The sequence below is a fragment of the Myripristis murdjan genome, chromosome 15 (assembly GCF_902150065.1).
Source record: "Myripristis murdjan chromosome 15, fMyrMur1.1, whole genome shotgun sequence".
Classification (NCBI taxonomy): domain Eukaryota; kingdom Metazoa; phylum Chordata; class Actinopteri; order Holocentriformes; family Holocentridae; genus Myripristis; species Myripristis murdjan.
Genome location: NC_043994.1, coordinates 5,380,161 through 5,401,278, shown reverse-complemented (window position 1 = coordinate 5,401,278; position 21,118 = coordinate 5,380,161). Strand labels below are relative to the sequence as shown.

The 21,118-nt window shown below is 43.2% G+C and overlaps 1 protein-coding gene across 1 annotated transcript in view; it reads right to left on the bottom strand.

Annotated features, from left to right (window-relative positions):
• The window catches only part of gfra1a (gdnf family receptor alpha 1a), a 106,625-nt gene that overhangs the window by 28,611 nt on the left and 56,896 nt on the right, over nt 1-21,118 (bottom strand). Inside the window, exons 5-7 of the mRNA XM_030070976.1 lie at nt 3,180-3,358; nt 1,891-2,063; nt 163-272 (exon numbers count right to left, since the gene is read on the bottom strand). Of these exons, the coding sequence (XP_029926836.1) occupies nt 163-272; nt 1,891-2,063; nt 3,180-3,358 (462 nt within the window). The remainder of the gene's footprint in view (nt 1-162; nt 273-1,890; nt 2,064-3,179; nt 3,359-21,118) is intronic.

Here is a 21,118-nt window from a genome sequence, read left to right as displayed (position 1 = left end):
CAATAACCCAAGTACAGATACAATCCGGTCCTGGAAGCCGCTACCAGTGTTCAATAAAATATTTAACTGCCGCTATAGAACATTCACGGGGAGAAGTTTTAAAATAATTAAAAACGCAATGTAAGGGATGGCCTGTGTGGACGTGTTTGTGGGTGTACTCACCAATAAGACCCGAGTATGCGAGGAGGCAGTCTGCATAGTTCTCCTTCAGACAGCCTGACTGCGAGCGAGGCTCCGGCTGACAGTTGGCAAAGAAGTCTGCCAGACGTGACCTGCAACACACACACACACACACACACACACACACACATATGAGGATGCTAAAATTTCCAGGGGCAAACATGATTGCACTTCCAATAGATTTTGCACAAAGAATTCAGATGGCCAGTGTGGCTGGAAGGTGTAGCGAAATGGACAGCGCATACAAGTCTACAATATTTATCCTTGAGATGCCGCTGGAAGTCATTTATCCAAAATGCAATTAGCCTCCTAAATTGCTGCCTTCAGTGCGGTAAGATGACCCTTTTATGCATGCTGTTGCTGTTTTGCATCCTGTGCAAGGCCAGAGGCAATTCTCCCCCCAACTGTATTCTGTTTTATTAATTGGTTTCACATACGTTTGTTTACACTTTCACCACGGGTGCACTGGCATGTGAAATTGAAATGGAGTTTGGATTCCCAAGGAATTCACCTTGTGAAGTGAGATTGAGTGCAGTGCGCTGGCTTCCTGACACAAACCAAAGCCACTTAGTGTGACTTTTGAACTCTAAAACCCTCGCATTTCAATGACCTCTCACCCTGAACGGGCACTAGCGTTAACACACACACACACACACACACACTCACTCACTCACTCACAAATGGAACTTTGGTGTGGTGTTTGGAAAGAAGGGGTGTGAGAAGAGCTCATTTCTGTGTTTATCTGATCAAGGGAGTTACAACCTGGTACCAGGAAATGATCCCAAGCAAACTTGTGCAAACATGAACGCGCACACACACACACGCACACACATCCACACATACTCATACCCATGGTGCGATCTATCTAATCGCACCAATCTGGTGTGCCGAGCAGAGCAGAGCAGTGCGTAGTGAGAGTTGTGTCAACGCCAGCCCGTATAATACACCTGACATATGGTGAGGGAGCTTGTAGGAACGCATAGCTCTAATCTATCTCCGCTAACTGACAAATGGACTGGGAGGAGGCCATGCTGCAGTGGGACCTGTTGTTCAGTCCTGGGCATATGTTTGATGGATAGAGAGAGCAATGGAGGAAGGAGACGGAGCTAGAAGGGAAGACAGAGACTTGTACAATTAATTTGGTGGTGTAACGCCTCTCGCCGTTAAGTACAGAGAAAGATGAAGGAGGGGAGACAGACAGAGAGAGAGAGAGACAGAGAGACAGAGATAAGGAGAGAGACCTGAGGCTACAGTCCAAATGGAGCTCATTTATGATGTCTAATGCTTTCCATTTAATCCCAGAGAGCCACAAGACTCCTGGCTCAAGGCTCGAGAGACTGCACACACACACATACTCGCGCACATGCACACAAACATAGGCTAATACGATGAGGTCATGTCATGTGTCCATCACTGAATTACTCTTTTCCAAGTCTGCCTTTTCAGTGTGTGTGTGTGTGTACTTCATTGAGATCTCAGTTAGACCACGTTTCCTGTTTTCTTGGCATCTGTAACTTTTGTGATGCATCATATTATATAGTTACAGTATGGGCTGGTAATGCTCAAGACAAACAGAGAGAGATGGAGTATGACAAATACAGACAGGGTGTGTGTGTGTGTGTGTGTGTGTGTGTGTGTACTTTTACAGATACATGTGGAAAGTTTGGCACTTAGCTGTAACTGCAGAAGGCCTAGTCTAGTGTTTCTCACCTGCAGATGTAGTTGGTCTTGCAGGAGGCCTGCAGCTCCAGACAGTTGGGTTTCTGTTTCTCCTCATAGGAGCACACGGGGACGATGGTCTGACGCCTGCGCTCGGAGCAAGCTGATTGGTCGCTGGGCGGACACGAGCAGAAGAGCATGCCGTAGCTGTGCTTCGGAGGGACCTGTGTGACACAACAAGCAACACAGCACTAACGTCAGCTTTACAGTACAGAGTTTTGCTTCTTGAGTACTGTCTCCATCATCCAAGATTTGAGAGCTCCAAAAAGTCAATAACTAATAAAACGGAGTTTTAGGAGCTGCATTTTTTTTTATACTGATATATTCCAGCAGGCTGGGCGGGGCTTTAGCTCCCCTTGTAGGGTAACAAAGTTTTCTGTGTTTCATTAGTGGTTTAACTCGCCCTCGTTGACTTCCCCTCAGCACTTGGCCTCGGGGGGGGATTCACCACCACCATCAAAAGTGTCATTCCATTCGTCTGAAAAAAGTGAACTGAGGGAGCTCCAGAGGTGTATATTACCAACAATGCATTTCCTACTGCAGCGTCAACCTGTAGGATGGGCAAATGATATAAGTAAACAAACCGCCATTCATATAATTACAATAATCCTATGGACATCAACTGTTTATGGATTGCATTTCTATTAAATCTGCAAAAGGGAGAAGCAAATCATTTGTTCATATGTTGCAGATTAAAATGATTGCCATCAGAGTAATAACATGACACAGTATGTGGGCATTTAAACAGCAACATCTCAGCAACTACAATAGAGCAGAATTGAATCACATGGTGATCTGATGTCATGTTTTGGAGCAAAGAGGACCGGCCCTTTGTTCATACAGTGCACTCTCTGCTGTGATTGGGGAAAAAAAGGTCATCAAATTAATGAAAAACCCAAACTGCATTCAGTGTGACTGCTTAATCATCAGCATAGTTGCTTGTTTGAAATGGCCCCAATTAAGTTGTTCCAAATGGGTGTGATAGCTGTCTCATAATTACAATGTTGCACAATGCTTTTACAGTGTGGCACTGACATTTGCGAAAACATCTTTTGTGCCTCCTGACTGCATCAGTGTCACAGCCCCGCGCTGGAGAACCTTGAAAGGGAACTTACAGGATTATTTATTGCAGTTTTGACAAGTCCTCAAACTTTTCCACATAAACATCTGCCTTTTCATTTGAAACAAGTCGATATCAATTGTTTGGAAAGCCCTCACAGAACAGCCCGTTGGTCTTTTTTTTTTTTATTAATAATTCTGCATTTTTTTAGGCGCCTTGCCTTGTCAAAGAACTGCCGGAGGGCCTTGTGGCACTTCCTCTTGTTGCAGACTTCGGCGGTGGAGACGCGGCTGGTGCACGGGCTGATGTAGGCCGAGCGGTACTTCTTGCACGTGTCGTTCAGGTTGCAGGCCTTGGCGGCGTTCAGGCAGTTGTTCTCCCTGGTCACGGCGGGCTCACCTGTGCGGAGCGGAAGGAAGAGAGGAGGGGGGAGAGAGAGAGAGAGAAGGGGAGGACGCCGTCAAGACGATGCTTGTTTCTTCAATGTTTCATCAAGAGCAAACAATGGAAGGAGGCGAGGAACTTGAAGTGAGTGGAAGTAAGATAAAGAAAATGACGTGCACTTCACAGTACAGACACCACTCTCGGCGTAAGCCAACAGAATTCATCATCGCCAAACAAAAGCAATTCAACTCCCCAGGCCACGGCATTTCCATAACAGCGTATGGAAATACGGGGGGAAGAGGACGGAGATAGCAGCATAATGATGTTGTCTCACAACCGGCACCGTCTCACCACTGATAGATAACCGCAGCGGCACATATACTGCAATTCCAGTGTGTGCAGACATGAGTGTGTGTTTGTTTTTAGGTCTATTTTGTGTCTGTGCGTGGCATGTATGCATGTGTGTGTGTGTTTATGCTAAGTAAGAACAGAAGACCCCATTTGCAATTTTGCTTCCTGTTTGGCCTAAATCAAACAGCCCTCATGTAGATGGCACTGCTGGCTAACCAGGCGTGTCTGTGTCTGTTTGTGTGTGCATATGTGTGTGTGTGTGTGTATGTGCATGTGTGTGTGTGTGTGTGTGTTGTGTGTACAGCCCTTGTAGTCATCAAAGTCTCCAGTGCAGTGCCTTGCTCATCTGTCAGCCTGCACTAATTGCCAGAGTTCTCCTAGATCCCCCATTAATTAACATTTTGAGAGACTTTTTCCCTTGCTTTTTTGTGAAAATGGAGCAAAAACAGCATTTTTTTTTTTCTTTAACGAGCTCCAATTAAAAGAGGGAGAGGCCGGCACGACAAACGGACCGAGGGGGGGGGGAGTGCGGGCGCACGGCGGGAGCAGTGTTAGCAAGTGAGTGAAACAAGCGGCTGATGGAGTGGAGCGTTGCGCTGCCGAACGCCGCTAATAAGATTCCAACACTTTTGAGTGGCGAGAGAGAGAGAGAGGGAGAGGACAAGACAATGAGAGAGAGAGAGAGAGGGAGGAGGTAGAAAGGAGTGAAGAGGCAGAGAGACTAGAGGGGGATTATGAGTTGATGGTCCAGCGAAGTGTTGGTCGGTGACAGAAACGATTCGGTGTGTTTTACTGGACAGAAGGAGACCACTAAGATTTACACTGGAATAAAAAAAAAAAAAAAAAAAAACTTCCAAAGGCTCCTTAGCAAAGTTCTGCCAGCTTACTCAAAGTGAATTCAATCATTTACCTCCCGTTTCTCCTAATGCTGTTTCATTTCTGTCTCACTCTCTTTTCCTCTGTTTTTCCTTCCTCTCCCTCCTCCTCTTCCTGCTCTCCCTCCATCACTCCCTCCGAATTCATCCACACCACCCTCCATCTCCTCCATCTCTTTCGTCAGACGGAGTGTTGTCGACAAACCGTCACCCAATCACCGATTTACATAACATCGTTTTCACATAATCACCCCTGTCACAGTCTGTGGTTTAAGCTGGCAGTTAAAACTTTCTATTCGTCTCTTAAAAGGGACTGGAGCCACTGAATTCTGCGGCCACTTCCGCACCAAAATAATTATTTTGTTTAAAAAAAAAAAAAAAAAAAAAAAAGGAGCTACAACAGTGCGGCGCACGTTACAGTAAAGACACTACAGCCAGCTCTGCCTGCTACATTTACAACTAGAAAGATCCAGACCACGCACTGCAAAAAACGCAAAATCTTACCAAGATTATTTGTCTTATTTCAAGTCAAAAATGTCTTATTTCTAGTCAAAATATCTCATTACACTTAAAATAAGACATGATCACCTCAGAAGTAAATTGTTTTTAGACAATTGTCTCTTGTTTCAAGTGAAAATTCACTTGAAACAAGTGAAAATTTGCTTGTTTCATTGGCAAAATTTGCCAGTGGAAAAAGTGAAAATTCACTTCAAATAAGTGAAAATTAGCTAGAAACAAGAAACAAATTTTGCCAATGAAACAAGCAAATTTTCACTTGAAACAAGAGACAGCTGTCTAAAAACTTCTGAGGTGATCATGTCTTATTTTAAGTGTAATGAGATATTTTGACTAGGAATAAGACATTTTTGACTTGAAATAAGACAAATAATCTTGGTAAGATTTTGAGTTTTTGCAGTGTGGGCTTTAGTCAGGGACGACAAAAGTATCGAGAGGAGAGAGAATCACTACCACTTAGTCGCAATTTGTTTTGAAAATCGTGTCAAATTATGAATAGATTGTAAAAGAAATGCGTGAAAATATTTCTATTTTCATACACAAACGAATTCAAATTTCTAAATATTTAGACAGAATTAGGAAGAATCCATTAATTTCTCCTACAGATGATTAATTTTTTTGATCGAGTCTCGAAAATGCTAAGAAACGAAGACATCACCTCTGAGGCCCATACACGTTCAGCCTGGCTAAAATCTTACACGGCGATGTTCCGGCTGGATTGAACATTTGAAGGTTTTGCTTTAGAACGACAGCAGAAGAAAAGGTTCCGGTGCCGACTTGGACGTATGATGACTTTATTTCCTCTTTAAATGCGGTTCAAACATGTTAAACCGATTCGTTCCACCCTCCAAACGTCGCATTTCTCCGTCGTTTCGAAACTCTTTCAATCTCCCCCTCGCACTTCTTGCATCTTTCAACTCCTCCATCCACCCTCCCTTCCCTCCTCCTTCTCTTGCTCTCTGTTTTCTGTGGATCTGTGTGCTTGGGGATCAGACTCATGAAGTTCATAAGTTGTTTTATTTTTTTCTTTTTCCCCTCCATCTGCCTTGGATCAACTGGCTGACTCTCATCTGCAAACCCTACAGTCGTCCCCTGGGCAGCTGTTTGTGGTGTGTGTGTGTGTGTGTGTGTGTGTGTGTGTGTGTTGGGGGCTGGGCAGGGTATCCTTCAGTATCCGTTGCCTCATTTAAAAGGACCTGATCAATAGCACAGCTGTCTATCACGCTGGCAGGCAGAGGGCTCCTGCGTTAGAGAGCGAGGAGGGCTCATCCCAAATGAAAGCTGTGTCCTTGTCAACCTACGTGGCATCTTTCACGTGTGTGTGTGTGTGTGTGTGTGTGTGTGTGTGTTCTGTCAGCCATTCATCAGGGTAACAGGGATGTCACAAGAATCAATGCTTACGGCACTTTTCCATAACATGGTATCAACTCTGTTTGCCTTGACTCTACTCACTTTTTTCAGTTTTCCTTTTGGGCAAAAATGAGGGATAGTATCTGGTACGGGATACTATTTTTGGAACCACCTTCCTTGAGGTGAAATTAGCAGATTCTCAAATGTGATGTAAACTGCTGACAACTACTGATTGGTCAGAGAGATATTGAACAAATTTGCGAGAAAAAACAAAAAAGGCTCAAGCCATGGCAATGTCTCTTCAATGTCCAGATGCTTATGATAGTATTGTGATTCTGGGCTAAAATCAGCAGGACTTCCTTGTTACTAAATCCCATCGCAAAGTAAAATTTGATGAGGTCATCAGCTGCAGGATGGATACACGGCGAGCGGCAGCGTCTGCAGTGTGTGGCTGATTTAACTTTGCAAATGTATTTATGAGTCAGGTACTTTATGTTTCTTTGCTGCCTACCTAAATAACCCTGGTTAATAAACATCAATCCCACCAAAACTTATACATCACAGTTCTGGAGGGAATCGAAGTTCTCGCCTCAGCTGAGCTGGACTGCCTCTGGCACCACTACAGGCGTGTTATGTTTGGTTAGGGCCCTAAAGCAGAGGGCCATTTTTTGACTATTATATAAGGAATGTTAGAGTTGCTCAATGTCAACAGCTAAAACAGCTAAAACAAATGTGTAAAATGTTGATATTTCTTATATGTTTTAAAAGCCTGAAGTCAAATTTACCCCAAAGAAACACTGATGCATACAAAATATGTTGAAAATATATTGAAAACTTCATCATCATGTTAATTTAATGTTTACTCAGTTGTCCCCATTAACTTAGAAAAAGTCATTAAATATGAAGCAAAAATATATATATATACACATGTCACTGATTCTTGGGAATTTGGATAAAACAGGTTTTAATTTTGAAAAAAAGAAAAAGGTGCGTTAAATTACAAAATCTGAAGGTATATCGTTATAGGCCAAGGTCTTGGCTGTTCAGCAATGTACCGGTGCAACCTCCTCATTTTGCATTTTTTTCATAAAATAGGTTTTTCCAGTTATTAGGCTACTTTGTTTTTGTCAACACCGTAATGTTTTTTTTTTTATTTGAAAAACACATTTTTGTATTAAAGACACTATTACTTTAATAATTCAAGAGCATCAAAGAAACATATTGTAAGCATATTCATTTAAAACAAATATAACTGCCTCTGACGGTGGTGACACTAATCTGACGGTGGTGACAGTCGCCTCATTACAACATACATTTCCAAAATTTATACCACTCAAGTCAATGGCTTCTGGCTTAACAACTTTATTTAACTATTTGGTACAAAAAATAACAATCCTGAGCACTGTTATAAGCATTTTTCAGACTTCAGTCATCACCGTCACACAGAAAACCTGACGGTGGTGACGTCTGACGGTGGAGACAAAAACCTGCTCTTTCACGTGATAAGCATGAGTTGTTCACATTAGCCAGCTTGTTTTCACCCTGTTGCTACCTGCATCAGACCTCTTCTTAAAAAGTATACATTTATTCCATAATCTAATCTAATATTTTTTATACAGAAGTGACGGTGTTGACAATTTATGGTTATTCAATGAAATTCTTACTTTTTGTTGCTTTAATCAAGTTGAAATGATTATCTCCTATCTGAGGACAACTGGTTTTGTAGGCCATGGGCCAACATATAATCATTAAATTAATACAAATTAAAAATAAACCTATAAAAGAACCTTACAAATGTGCAAAGGACCCCCTGATTATGCCCTTGATACTTTTTATTCATTAAAATGTTGTAAATTTCCAGCAGAAATAGCATTTTTCTTAGTGGGAAATGATTTATCCAAATTCTCAAGAATCAGTGATGTTAATCAAATATTTAGAGACATTAAACACTGAAAGATAGATTCAAAGATAATAGGAGGGTTTAGTCGTCAGCAGACAAAATGATAACTCCATGCACGCAGAGGTTCTCACACAGTGAAGGGATGAACTTGAGGGGATTCCGCTCCTCCACAAAATGTGAAAACAAGATTTGTGCATGACAACACTGGATTTGTATTAGCTGTTCATGTCTATGATCAAATCTGATGCTGAGGCTTTTCTACAAACCAGGTCGTCGTGTTGCACACACACACACACACACACACACACACAGACAAACAGCCACACTGCCCATCCTCTAGCCTAAGGGCACATAACTATTGTCACAAATTGGGAGCTGTGGGGAGTGTGTGTGTGTGTGTGTGTGTGTGTGTGTGAGAGAGAGTGCCTGTGTGTTTTGGGCTCCATCATGTCCTTTACTGAGTGGAGAATGAAAGGCAGGTGAAATTTTGTGGGTTTTGGAAGATTTCTTTAGACTGTATTTCTTGCTTAAATGTGCACTTATTTGTGTGTGTGTGTGTGTGTGTGTGTGTGTGTGTGTGTGTACTGGAGTGTCATGTGAAATGCTGCTGTCCAGTGCCATAGCTGTCTTGCCTGCTCGGCCAGCGATGGATGACAGCGAGGCAAGACCCCCTGCACATATTCAACCACACACACACACACACACACACACACACACACACACACACACACACACAAAATATACCCTATAGCGCCCCCAGTGTCAGCAAACGCATCTGCTGAACTCCCATTGCACTCCAAGCAGATGGCACTGTCTCAAACACACACAAACACCACACACACATACACACACATGCGCACACACACACACACACACACACGCTGAGCGCTCTGACAGGGCCCACACAGGGCTGGGGCCGGGGCCATCTGGAGGCCTGGTAGGGGGAATGAGGCCCCCCCAGTGGCTCATGTTTCCGATTCAGCCTCAAATTGATTATCATGTCGCCTGTTTCCTCCCCGCTCCAGCACCAACCCCCCCGCCGCCCCCCTCCCCCTCCTAATTCCAATTACCATGGGATGCCACAGGGTCGCATCTTGACCTCACCCTCCTCCCCTCAGCGCACCCCACCTCATGTCTCCCCTCCTGTCCTCAATTTTTCACACCGACTCTTTCGCTTTTTCCTTATCTTCTCGTTCTCTCCCTCCTCTTGTCTCCCCTCTCCGGCTTCCCCGTCCTCCCTCCTTTTTTGTGGTTTGCTCCCTGCACCACTTCCCCATCTTCCTATCCGTGGGACGCTGGACGTATTCCAATCACTACCTCCCTTCCTCTTTCTCCATCATCATCATCATCATCCATCTCTAAAACTCCTCTCTGTCTCCCGTCTTTCCTGTTTCTTCCTCTCTCTCTCTCTCTCTCTCTCTCTCTCCCTCTCTCACATCCCCTCTGCCATCTGTCCTGAATTGTTCCTCAGAACTAAGTTGAATCATTTAAATGGCCTTCTGCAGCCTTTCCATGTCTCTGTCCAGATCTCCTGTGGTCGCTGTGACAGCATTTCATATTGTTATAGATCTTTGTGAATGCTTACTTACCAGAATCGAGTGCTCTGGGAATCTGTAGCTGCTGGCCCTAGCTCAGTTTCTGTTTCTTTCTTCTCTTTTCTTTTCTTTTCTTTTTCTGAAACCCTGTCTAAAAGCTATACTTGTGACAAATATACAGAAATGGCAAAGCCTATACCGGCTGTATTATTCACTCTGTGTCCAGGGTCCCACTTTCTTTGAAAAGGTAATTTTCTTGCTCTTATCGATATTGAGAGCTGAACGATGCAGGTGACAGGAGATCCACAGGGAAGCTAATGTTGGTTGACTGTTCTTTAACCTCTAAGGAGGAGTAATGCTCAGTGATTTAAATGTCTTAGCAAATTGAAATATTGCTCCAAAACTTTCACATGTATTCAGGTCCAAACTCCACACTGACCCCACGGTCTAATGAGAGTGAAATAGCCCAGATCATTTATGCCATTTCCATAACCTGCCATGCTGACTGATTCATCCCTTTTGCTCAATTTGTCTGTCCATTACACCAATTATTGTGATGAAGGATGTAGAGTAAAGGAATGGTTACATGTTAAAAACCAAGAGTATGAAAATATATCTCAGATCACTGTGTAAATATATTGGACATTTAGGATTCAGTTACTCTGGGAATGAATACTATGTAAATCCACACAGATTGAGATATGCACATTTAAGCTGTTCATACTCAGAAGTGAATTAGTCGATATGCGCACTGAGCACTTTATATTTATTCAAAACCTTGGTTCTGTTTGTCCAACACAATGGAAAATCAGGCTCCTCTCCTACCCCTGACTTTTTTTTTTTTTTTTTTTTTTTCCACTGAGGCATTGCCTTTAAACACAGTGCACCTTTGGTTTTGTGCATCAAGTTCCAGTTGGACATATACCCTTGTGTCAATCATTAAAAATAATATAAACATAATTTTTATATAACATAACAAACATGATTTGGAAAACCTCTGTGCTTGCAAAGGCACGTCCAAAATCCTCGGTGCAGAGGCTGAACAGAAACAGCTGGAGCTCACGCAACATAAGACTCACATAACTTTGCAGAGATGAAATCAGACGCAGATAACATCGCTATTTTCTCATGCTATTGTCCTCGACACGAGTATTACAAATTGTTACAATATGCAACTCCCTGATATAGACATTCTTCCTAAGATGGCATGCTATTGTCCCAGCAACTTTTTTCACGGTCCTCTTAAGCCACTGCCACAAAATGCATTACTCCATGCAGTCAATTGGCGTTCAATGAGGGGGAACTGGGAGCACTTGACATGCCTGTTTGTTTTCAGTAGTTGCACCGCCGTGGAAGTGGAAAGGGTCAGTAGCTGAATGGTATGCCACTGGTTCACTGACTGTCATTCATAACCACAATCCCTTTGATTGCTAAAGACAGTAAATCTGCAGGAATTTGTCTCAGTGGCATTGCTGCATCAGCTTAACATACCAACATGACACAAGGACAACAGGACTCATGATTATTCAAATTGATTATTCAAGAGTCGACAAATATACATTTTGCATTCAGTCACGTGATTCCAGGCAGTGAGGAGCCATTGAGGATATATAATGCAATGCACTCCAATGTGTTCAAAAAGATAGTTATGGTCCTCCATGTCCTTAATGGGGCAGACTTTACAGTGTGCAGAATCTGAACAACAGTTATTTGGTCATTATATCATGGCAACTGTGAATACCTGAATCTGGATGGGGAGTGTCCATTCAAACTTTACAGTTTCACACTCTAGTTCCTGTAATACTAGTCCCTGTAAACAGTAAAATCCATTGATCTATATCAGAGTTCACAAATATATTCAGCCTTAAACTAAGTATATGAGGCTAAATTAGCTATTAGCTGCCACACTCTGCCCTGTTTTTAAAATTCAAAACTACTGTGATTATTTCCCCACAATTAACACTGGCATAATGTTAAAAACAGTACTGAACTAGCTGAACCATTTTTGTGTGGATATGTACTGTATTTCATTTTGGCATATCCTCAGTGTTTAAAACAGTAGCCAGTTTTTTGTTTTGTTTTTTTAATTTAGGGAATATTACTTCTTAAATTAATTAACTTTTATGTATTATTTGCAAATGACTGTTGTATAAGTGCAATAATATGGGGAATTAATAGACATGGCATTCACTTCTGCCAATCCATTGATTCATCTTGTCATGCTTACATATTTAAGGAGGTTCATTCCAAAATATGTTACAGTGTATATCCATTCGGTAAAACTTTGATTCTCTGAAAAGAACTATTTAATGTTTCAACAACACAGTGTTTCTGCACCTTAAAAAACACCAGCTTTGTAAGTGACTGTAGCAATAGCTTATAATAGTAATAACCCAAAATGTCCTTAATTTCATACCAGCAATACATATGCAATGGTGTGTGTCATTTTTGTCAAATGAGAAATATCATGGTATGAAAACTTTTTATTATTTCAGCTGCAGCAGGTGAGGCAGGTAAAACTATAATGCAGCTAATGTCAAGTAGATTTTTTGTAATCGCTGCCTGAAAACAGTCTGCTATCAAAAAGCTACCAATCAGCTCCTTTACCTCATGTTTGTGTTTTGCTATTAAATCTATAATGCAGAGTCAGTTTACTGTCTCAGTACTTACAATATTGATTACATGTCTGGTTGTGGGTCTGCTGTTTGACGTAACCCTTGATTCAGAAATGCAGCATTCATTTTTTTATTTCCCTTTACAACTTTTATAAATGGTAAACTAAATTTGTCCTGTCCTTGTCTACACACGTCTTTATTATTCATGTGTAAATTACTTTCCTTGCGCCTCCTTCCCACTTTGAGAAATTACTGCACGGTCAGATTCAATAGAAAAATCTAACATAATAAACGAGGCCCGGGGTCTCCTCTCTGTGCATCTGCTCTCGCTCTCTCTCTCTCTCTCTCCCTCTCTCTCTTGATTATCAGTGGTGAGTTACACTGCCGTCTGCTTTAATGGGCTCCACGCCTGAAAGTGCAAGACAAGCAGAAATGGAGAGAGCGCAGGGCTGTGAGAGGAGAGGAGAGAGAGAGAGCCCCAAGGTTTACTCATCTTTCTCTGCCTCTCTCTCCCTTTCCCTTCCTTCTTCTCCTTCTTGATCCCCACCTCTGTCTCTCTTTCTCTCTCACACACACTGCTTTTGTGACTCTCCTCTCGCTTTCTTTTCCTCCCTCTCTCTCCCTCACTCTTGCTTTCTGTGTGGTTAATAATCTCCCTCTTCCTCCAAACAGTGTCCCAGTGCAATAAAGCCACATGGCACTTGGTGCAGCAAATACCATAACTCACAGTTCCTAGTAATTGATCCCTGTAGTGCAACAGTCTTTTTCTTTTTCTTTCCCCCTCTTGCTCTCTTCTTCCTCTTTCTACACTTCTATCTACACCTTTTACTTCTCCATCGCCTCCTTCAAACTTTTTTTTCTTGAGCTCTATTGAATTTATTGAGCTTTATTGGCTGAGACTCCAATACAAATCTGCCAAAGACAATTATTTCTGTGTCTCTCATTATCCGCTCTCCTTTTCCAGTCCCCTAACATCCCATCCCACTGCAGTGTTATATTCCTACATCCACCAGCAAATTCTCTCACCTCATTTCATCCAATATCCTGTTCACATTTCTTGCCAGGCTTCTGCAAGCATGCTCACCTGAATCCATAACACGCTTTTGGCACCTCATCAGTGCTTTAATTTCATGTATGACACTTTTCTTCTCAAGCAAAGGTTCAATTTTGGTTAAAATTGCTTATCCTCAAACCTGGGCATGTGAGTGCTGGAATGGATGGTGGAGTGGAGATGCGGCCCGAGGCAAATCCTGTGTGTTGGCCAAATTTTTTTTTTTCCTCTCCGCTTTATGAAGTCCCTGCATCCCATCCCATCCCGGCCCTATTCCCATTCCAACCCCCTCTGGTCTCTCCTGTAATATCAACAACCTATTAGTTGTGTCCCCAAATAGTCAAGCGGTTAACTTCAGCACCTCTGGAACCATATGAACCTCTGCTGGCCAAAAGTTGAATCCCACCAGAACTTTCTCTCCTGTTATTTCACTACACTCTCTACCTCTCTGCTTTCAGACTGTCTGAGTAAATTAAAAAATGCTAAAGGTGAGTGGACTGCCCAATAGACGAGAGTTTAAGAGTAATAGAGGGGCACAGAGACAGAAAGTGTTGTGAATTGTGTGATGTGTTTGAGCAAGAGGCAGCACTTGCAACAGAAAAAAGCTGAGCGGAAGACAGAAATCCAGCAGAGGAACCGTTTAAGAGAGAGCAAGAAGAAGAAGGAGAGAGTGGGAGGGAGAGCGAGAGAAAATCGCCTTGCTTCTCCACAGTGATGAATCTCCAGTGAGGCCTGTTTCATTACCCATCTGCCAGCGTGGAGATCAGCCGGTAAGAGCAGGCCCTGTGGGGCTGCAGCAGAAATATATGGCTCTTTAATAATCTCCACAAACACATTCCAGTACAGTATTGTACGGTACACCGCCTCCACACTGCTCTCTGGCTTTTCAGAACCCGGCCCCACACACACTCTCCACTCCTACATCAGCTCAACTTGAACTCCCAAGTCTGCGGCCACAAGTCACACGCACCCGAATGGCCTTTGGAGCAAAAATTAGTTTCCCATATTGAATTAATGCCTCTCACGAGGTGGGCCTCATGTCAGTGGCTACGAATGTAAAGATAGCCATCCTCATACCGTCCTCGAGCATGCCACTTTCACCCAGCACCACTCCATCCTTTTACCCTGGCTGCCAAAGAACTGATGCAACGCTGGAGCTGTTTCAGCAAGAGGGTCCAGAAAGAAGAGAGGGTCAAGTGATGGTTTGTTTCCAGTGTGTTGAGGCTGTGTAACAAACACAACAGAGCTATACTTGATCCATTTCACAGTATAGTAGCATGTATCAATCTGTATCTATGCATGCTCTATAATCCTCACTTGGGCTCTTTCAATGATAATTTTCTGTACATGGGATTAATAATGTAAGCTTACTATTTCTACTATTGTACTATGAGCACAACCTGATATTTTTAAATAAATACAGATGATCATAGATAATTACATAATCATTAGAATTTCATGTAATCTACTTTGAACTTATTGGCAGTGACAACAAACTCCTTTGGCCAATAAGATAATTAGACAAGAGATGATGCGTACATCTAGAGATGTATGCAGTTGTGGGAGATTGTACAAAGAAGTTTTAAAATCTGTTAAACAGATTTCTCATTATTTTTGTCTTTCCTGAAACATCCCCAACTAGGTTCCAAAACACAAGGTCACCTCCTACATAAGTGTTAACTCGCAAAATCTGTTTCCATCACTTTTTTTAATAACCTCTTGCTCAGCATGTAACACAATCTAACTTTCCCATTTGAAACTAAAAATTCTGCAGAAAGCGACTTGATGGGATTTGCTGTTGGTGATGTACAATGCAACACTGAGGATCAGCTCAAGGGTCTGACTCAACTACCAAAAACTGTGGAAGTATGGAAGGAACCGCTCTACCCTCCCAAGCCCAGTCAATGATACCACCCGACACTAAGAAATTTGTAGGGTGAACACTGGCACCTTTAAGGGCTCTAAACCTAAACCTCAGACACCCTCTTTCTTTAGCCTCAGACCACATCTCAATCCTGCATTGGGGACTGTGTCCACTGTCCCAACTTTATCAACCATTTAAACCAGATCCAGACATCCACCCTCAGCTCCTACACTCGCTCAGATCCCAACCCCCATTCCTCTGCCTTTCTCCAGCATGTCTGCTTCTTATATCAAGCCAATACCCCTTGTGCACATTTCCCTCCATTTAATATCTCCAGCCATTCTGTCTACACCCCTCCTACCATTGGTCCTCAGCCCAAAGTGCCTATCTCCATTCCCTACCCTCCAATACCTCCAGCCCTTCTGCTTTTACCATCCCCCTCCTGCGGTCCCTTTCTGAACATCAAACAGTCCACTACAGAGATGGATGTGGACATCTAACAACTGGATAGCCAGTTTACTCCTGTGTGAGTACAAGTCGCAATGCAAGCCCTGCAACACATGCCGCATGAATGTATTCAGCAGCTCACCTCTGAGTCTGTCAGATTGATTTACAATAGTGGCAGCGATGTGCCAATGAATTTGTTAGGCAGACTGGAGCGGAGTGGGGAGGGGGTGGGGTGGGTTACTGTTGGCCTATAATTAGTCCTGCTGGTGCCCTTTCAGGTGTGTGTGTGCACGTGTATGTGTATGATGGAGAGAGATTGTAATGAAAGGCAAGAGAGAGAAAGCAAGAGAAGGAAGCAGGCGAAAGGAGACAAGGTTTGGGTGCATTACTCCCAAAAAACAATTAACTGTTGACACTAATGCATTAGACCATATACTTGACCAGCGGCACAAAAGTAAGAATAAGAGAAACTGATTTTTTAAAACACATCTTGTGCAAAGAATGTCAGCCATGGAAACTGACATGACATCCTCTATCAATCCCAACCGCTCACTATCAATCATTTGAAAACGTAAACACCCCAGCCTTGTTTCCATCAGCTGTCTGTCTCTTGCGAACACCAGAAGGAGGTGAAATCTGCACAGCTTTTCCTTTATGACAAGAGCTGATGGCTGCTGAAAGCAATCTGGCGGCGCAAGACTTTCAGATCGATACTGAGGGATGGCAGTGTAGTCAGCTAAAGCAGTACACCGGCAGCAACCGAGAGAAAGAGAGAGAGAGAGAGAGAGAGAGAGGGAGAGAGAGAGAGACGTGTCATGTCAAGTCTTGATGAATAGATCACTAGGAATACTAGCAGTCAGCTTTGACAACTAGCCTCGCGCTGTTTTTAATCTTCCAGCCTGACAGAACTATGTTAAACTGAATGAAAAATAGCTAATAATTTATGGATCTGTCTCCAGGGATCCACATTTTTCAGTACAGCACAGACATTGCTCACACAGATTAAAAATTAGGCAGATTTGGGTGGCAGGGTGGTCTTGTGGCTAAATAAACTGTCCTTCGACCAGAGAACCCAGCCTCGCAGCCCTTATGTCAACCAAAAATTACCCTACTGAAGTGTCCTTGAGCAAGACACCGAATCTCTACCAGTTCTATTGATCTCCCCATGGAAGGAGCAAGCAAAGTGTGAGTTTCCCTTCAGGGATCAATAAAGTTTTAGAACACTGTTATCAGAACAAAATCCACTGATCCCTCCTGATTAGGCATTAAACAGTTGTAATCGAGCATCTCATATGAGGACGACAACAGAATGATTGATTATACAATACAATCATGCCATCAGATCTGCTGTCCATGCTGGACGAACACGAGTACTACATGTTGTTATTGTGGTTTCCCTCCGTCTGTCAGCTGTCAATCATCCCCTCCAGCTGCTGTCACTCTTGGTTCACAGACGGGATTTGATTATAGCCGGAGGGGGTCAAAGGGCACGTCAGAGTGACAACTCATCACAAACCGTGGAACGCTGCTGTCGTCACCGGGATCTATTTCTATTGCTGCGAAATATTTTCATAAAAGCACAGAGTGGGTAGTCTTCCCACGCTGTGTATTTTCACCCCAAACCAAAAAAGCAGATAGGATTTTGTATCTTTGTGGAAGAATGACTACCACGGAATAAAATCAAATTTGGCTCCATGTGAGCCTATAAAGATGTATTTTTCAAAAGGAGAAACATTACACCTTGCACTGATACACAAGAGTGGAGATTCAACTGTCCTGAAGACTGTTAAACACTTTTGCCCAAATACCAAAAACACTCTAAGACATGCCAGTCTGCACAACAGAGCACATCATTCTCCTGGGTGACTTCTATGGCATCTAAAATTACAGCCGATTCTCATTCCCAGGGCGTCAAGTACCACAGCTTGGTCACGCCCTTCACACAGCCTTCAGCATCTGTGTGGGAATTGGGGTAGATAGCGGGCGTGTAAGCCACAGGACCTTCACGCTTGAGAACAGAGTTCGATTCCCGTTTCCAGTGAGACCCTTCATGTTTGACCAAGACCGTGTCCCGTTTCCATTTCGTTGCCTAAACCTAACCTTTCCCCAACCTTAACCAAGTGGTCTTTACGGCTAAAACCAGGTGACACTTGAAATGAAAGTAAGAAAGCCCAATGCGTCTCATCCTTACATCAAGAGGGGCCTTTGGCGCTGGTGTCAGACACGAAAGGGGTGTGGCCAAGCTGCAGTATTTGAGGACCTGGGAATGAGAATGATTGAAAATGATAAACTTTCCAGCGGGTCACCATACGAAAACCAAAATCACCAACTCAGAGGCCTCAGGGGATTTATATGCAGCAATACCAAAAAAATTCTCAGAAGCGAGACAGTAGATAGAGATAATAGAAGCAGGCTTGTAAACAGAAGGTCTCCAGTTTTAATCTGCATACTCGCTGTGAAAATCTTGGCAGGCACAGGGAACGAGGACCACTGAGCTGCTTGCTTGCCCTACAGCAGGTAAAGCAAGATTAAAAAACATCTGTAGATAATCCACACACAGTTGCTTGATCCCTCTAACAGATCTGGATGACACTGAGGTGGTTTCTGCCAGCACTGGCAGTGCGGGCACATTTGGTTTAGTTTCATGACCACTGTTGTTATAGTCCCAGTTCACCTTGTCTAAAGCTCGTGTAGACATAGAGTGTAAATAGGTAAGGCGCAAATCTCACAACATCTTAGACTGCTTTCACCCCTGCTGTCTTTAGTCTGGTTGAATCGAACCCTGCTGCGTTTAACCCTTTGGTGCAATTCGTTCTGCGTGAAAGCAGAAATCGCACTTGGATCTGGACTTAAACAACCAGTCTGACACGATTTGTGAGAGCTGGTCTTGGGCCAATTTCAAGCAAACCCTAGTCGCAGTGCCCTCGACTGCAGCAAAAACACAGTTCAACGCTGATTTGACCCAGTTAGGATGTGCACCAAACGCACAACATGTGATTTCTACAGGTCATGCATGGCAGGAATGCACTGGCTCGTCTTCTCCGGTTATGCTGACATCTGATTGCGGCACGTCTCCTTTGAGAGAAGCCAAAGCCTCAATATGCACTCATACTGAGATACATCTTTTAAAATGTATTTGGTAGGAACACCAAAGCAGGACCACTGCCAGCCAACAAAATGTTTCCTTACATTTTCCACCAGCATACTGACAATGATTGAAAGACTTCTGTGAGTGCAGCTCCAGCCTTGCCTGTTGCCACACGTTCCCCAGCAAATGTTTTCTATTTTCTGGCCTACATAAATTTGCGGGAGGTGAAACCATATCGGACCAAATGGAAAAGCAAAACGAAAAGTATCAATTTCACTCTGATTTGGACCAGGCGAGCAGACTTGCAGATGAGGCAGTGCCGTTAAATACCACCGCCATCACCAGAAAAATCCATTTGATACAATCAATCACATTAATGGTCATTTAATTCAAACGGTGTGTTTTTCACTAAGCTGGTAGTAAAGTGGTTGTGGGCTAACAACTCACTCTCAGTATGAACTGCCTTCACGGCCACCAGGTGCATCCATCAAATCTGCTTTGATGTATGGCCTAATGAGTGGATGAATACAAACTCTCTCTCCCTCTCCCTCTCTCTCTCTCTCTCTCACACACACACACACAGAGAGAGAGAGAGAAAGTGTTGCTCTAGAAGTCGAGGAGTGTCATCAGTTCTTAGATGGCTTATCTCCAGGGAGAGAATCAGAGATGTGGCTTGTCACTCAGACAATCTGAATACCATACATCAAACAAGTGAGATGTCTTTGCCTGTGTGTGTGTGTGTGTGCTTGTGTGTCTTTGTGTATAAATGCTTGTTTGTGTGTGTATTCATGTGTATGCATGTATCTGCGCATGCATCTGTCTGTCCATTAGTCTGTCTTTGCCTGTGTATACGAGTGTGTGTTTGTGTGTGTTTATGTGTGTGTGTCTGTGTGGGGAGGATGCTTGTAAGTTTGTGTTTTGAGAACAACCTCCCCCGCCCCCCCCCGTTCCCGACTGTCACCCTCCTATAATTGGCTATGGAGATGGCCGATGTCAGACGGTGCACTCTCCTCTACAAGCTTTGCAGAGATGCAGGAAGCTTTTGATGGATGGTGTTCATTTTCTAAGCTGTGTCTTGGACACTTTAGGTGCATACGACCCACTTCTTTTGGGCTATATGTTTTTAATTTAACATCCAGGCGTGTCAAAGTCTGGCCTGAAGATGGATGAGAATTCCCCTACCTCTCCTGGCAGTTTGAAAGCAGGAAAACATGAGGGGAGGAGAAGAAGCCTTATAAGGGAAAAAAGAGGCGAGTGCTGCAGACACCGTCCAGACTGCTGACAAAGGCAGATGAGAGGAGAGGAGGGAGAAAGAAAGAGAGGGGAGGGGAGGGGAGGGGAGGGGGGGCTGAGGAATAATTGAGATGGAGAGACAAAAGGAGAAGTGGTGTTTGGGAAAGAAAACTGAAGTGGGAGAGGGAGAGAACAATGTGATGGTAAAAGGGGAAACAAAGTGAGGCAGACAGAGAGAGTGAGTCACTATCTCTCTGTCCCAGCAATACTTTGTTGGGAACACACCTTTTTAACAGAGGGCAGAGCCACTGCAAAATGCTCTGTCACATGGAAATAGTAAATCGGGACAAAAAGAAAAATTTTCTAGCAATATCTCACATTTTAATCCACTATTTACACTGAGTGTGCAAGTAACAGGCAAATTTATGTAAAGTGCATTATAAGACTTAAAAATCTCATTTAACAATATTCATACTCTGCTTTTTTCAAACTGCCATCATTTTTTTTACCTTTAATATTGGACATTACATACTGTAAACAGTGCTGTGCCTGGCTAATATTTTTACATTTTCACATCACACACAAGTTCATTCACAGCCACTACAAAGTGGATGCTAGGCCGCCACTTAAAGAAAAAGGCATGTGCCTGGCTTCCTTCTGTGGTGTGTTCTCCAAAGTTGAGAAAATGTCATCGTTTTAGAGAATGATGGGGACTACTTTTTTATGATGAGTGCTAACCACAATGAAAAAAGAGGGCTTAATGATACATGGGCAGATGACAGCAACAACCAGAATATAAATGGAGCTCCGTGCAAACACTGGTAGTTGTTGTTTTACTCTGACAGAGCACTGTTTGCTGATAGGAGCAGCTGCTGCAGCTAGTTGTGGAAAGAAATTGCACTTCATGCTTCTCCTAATCAGCACAAAATGTAGTTTTGAGAATTGCACAC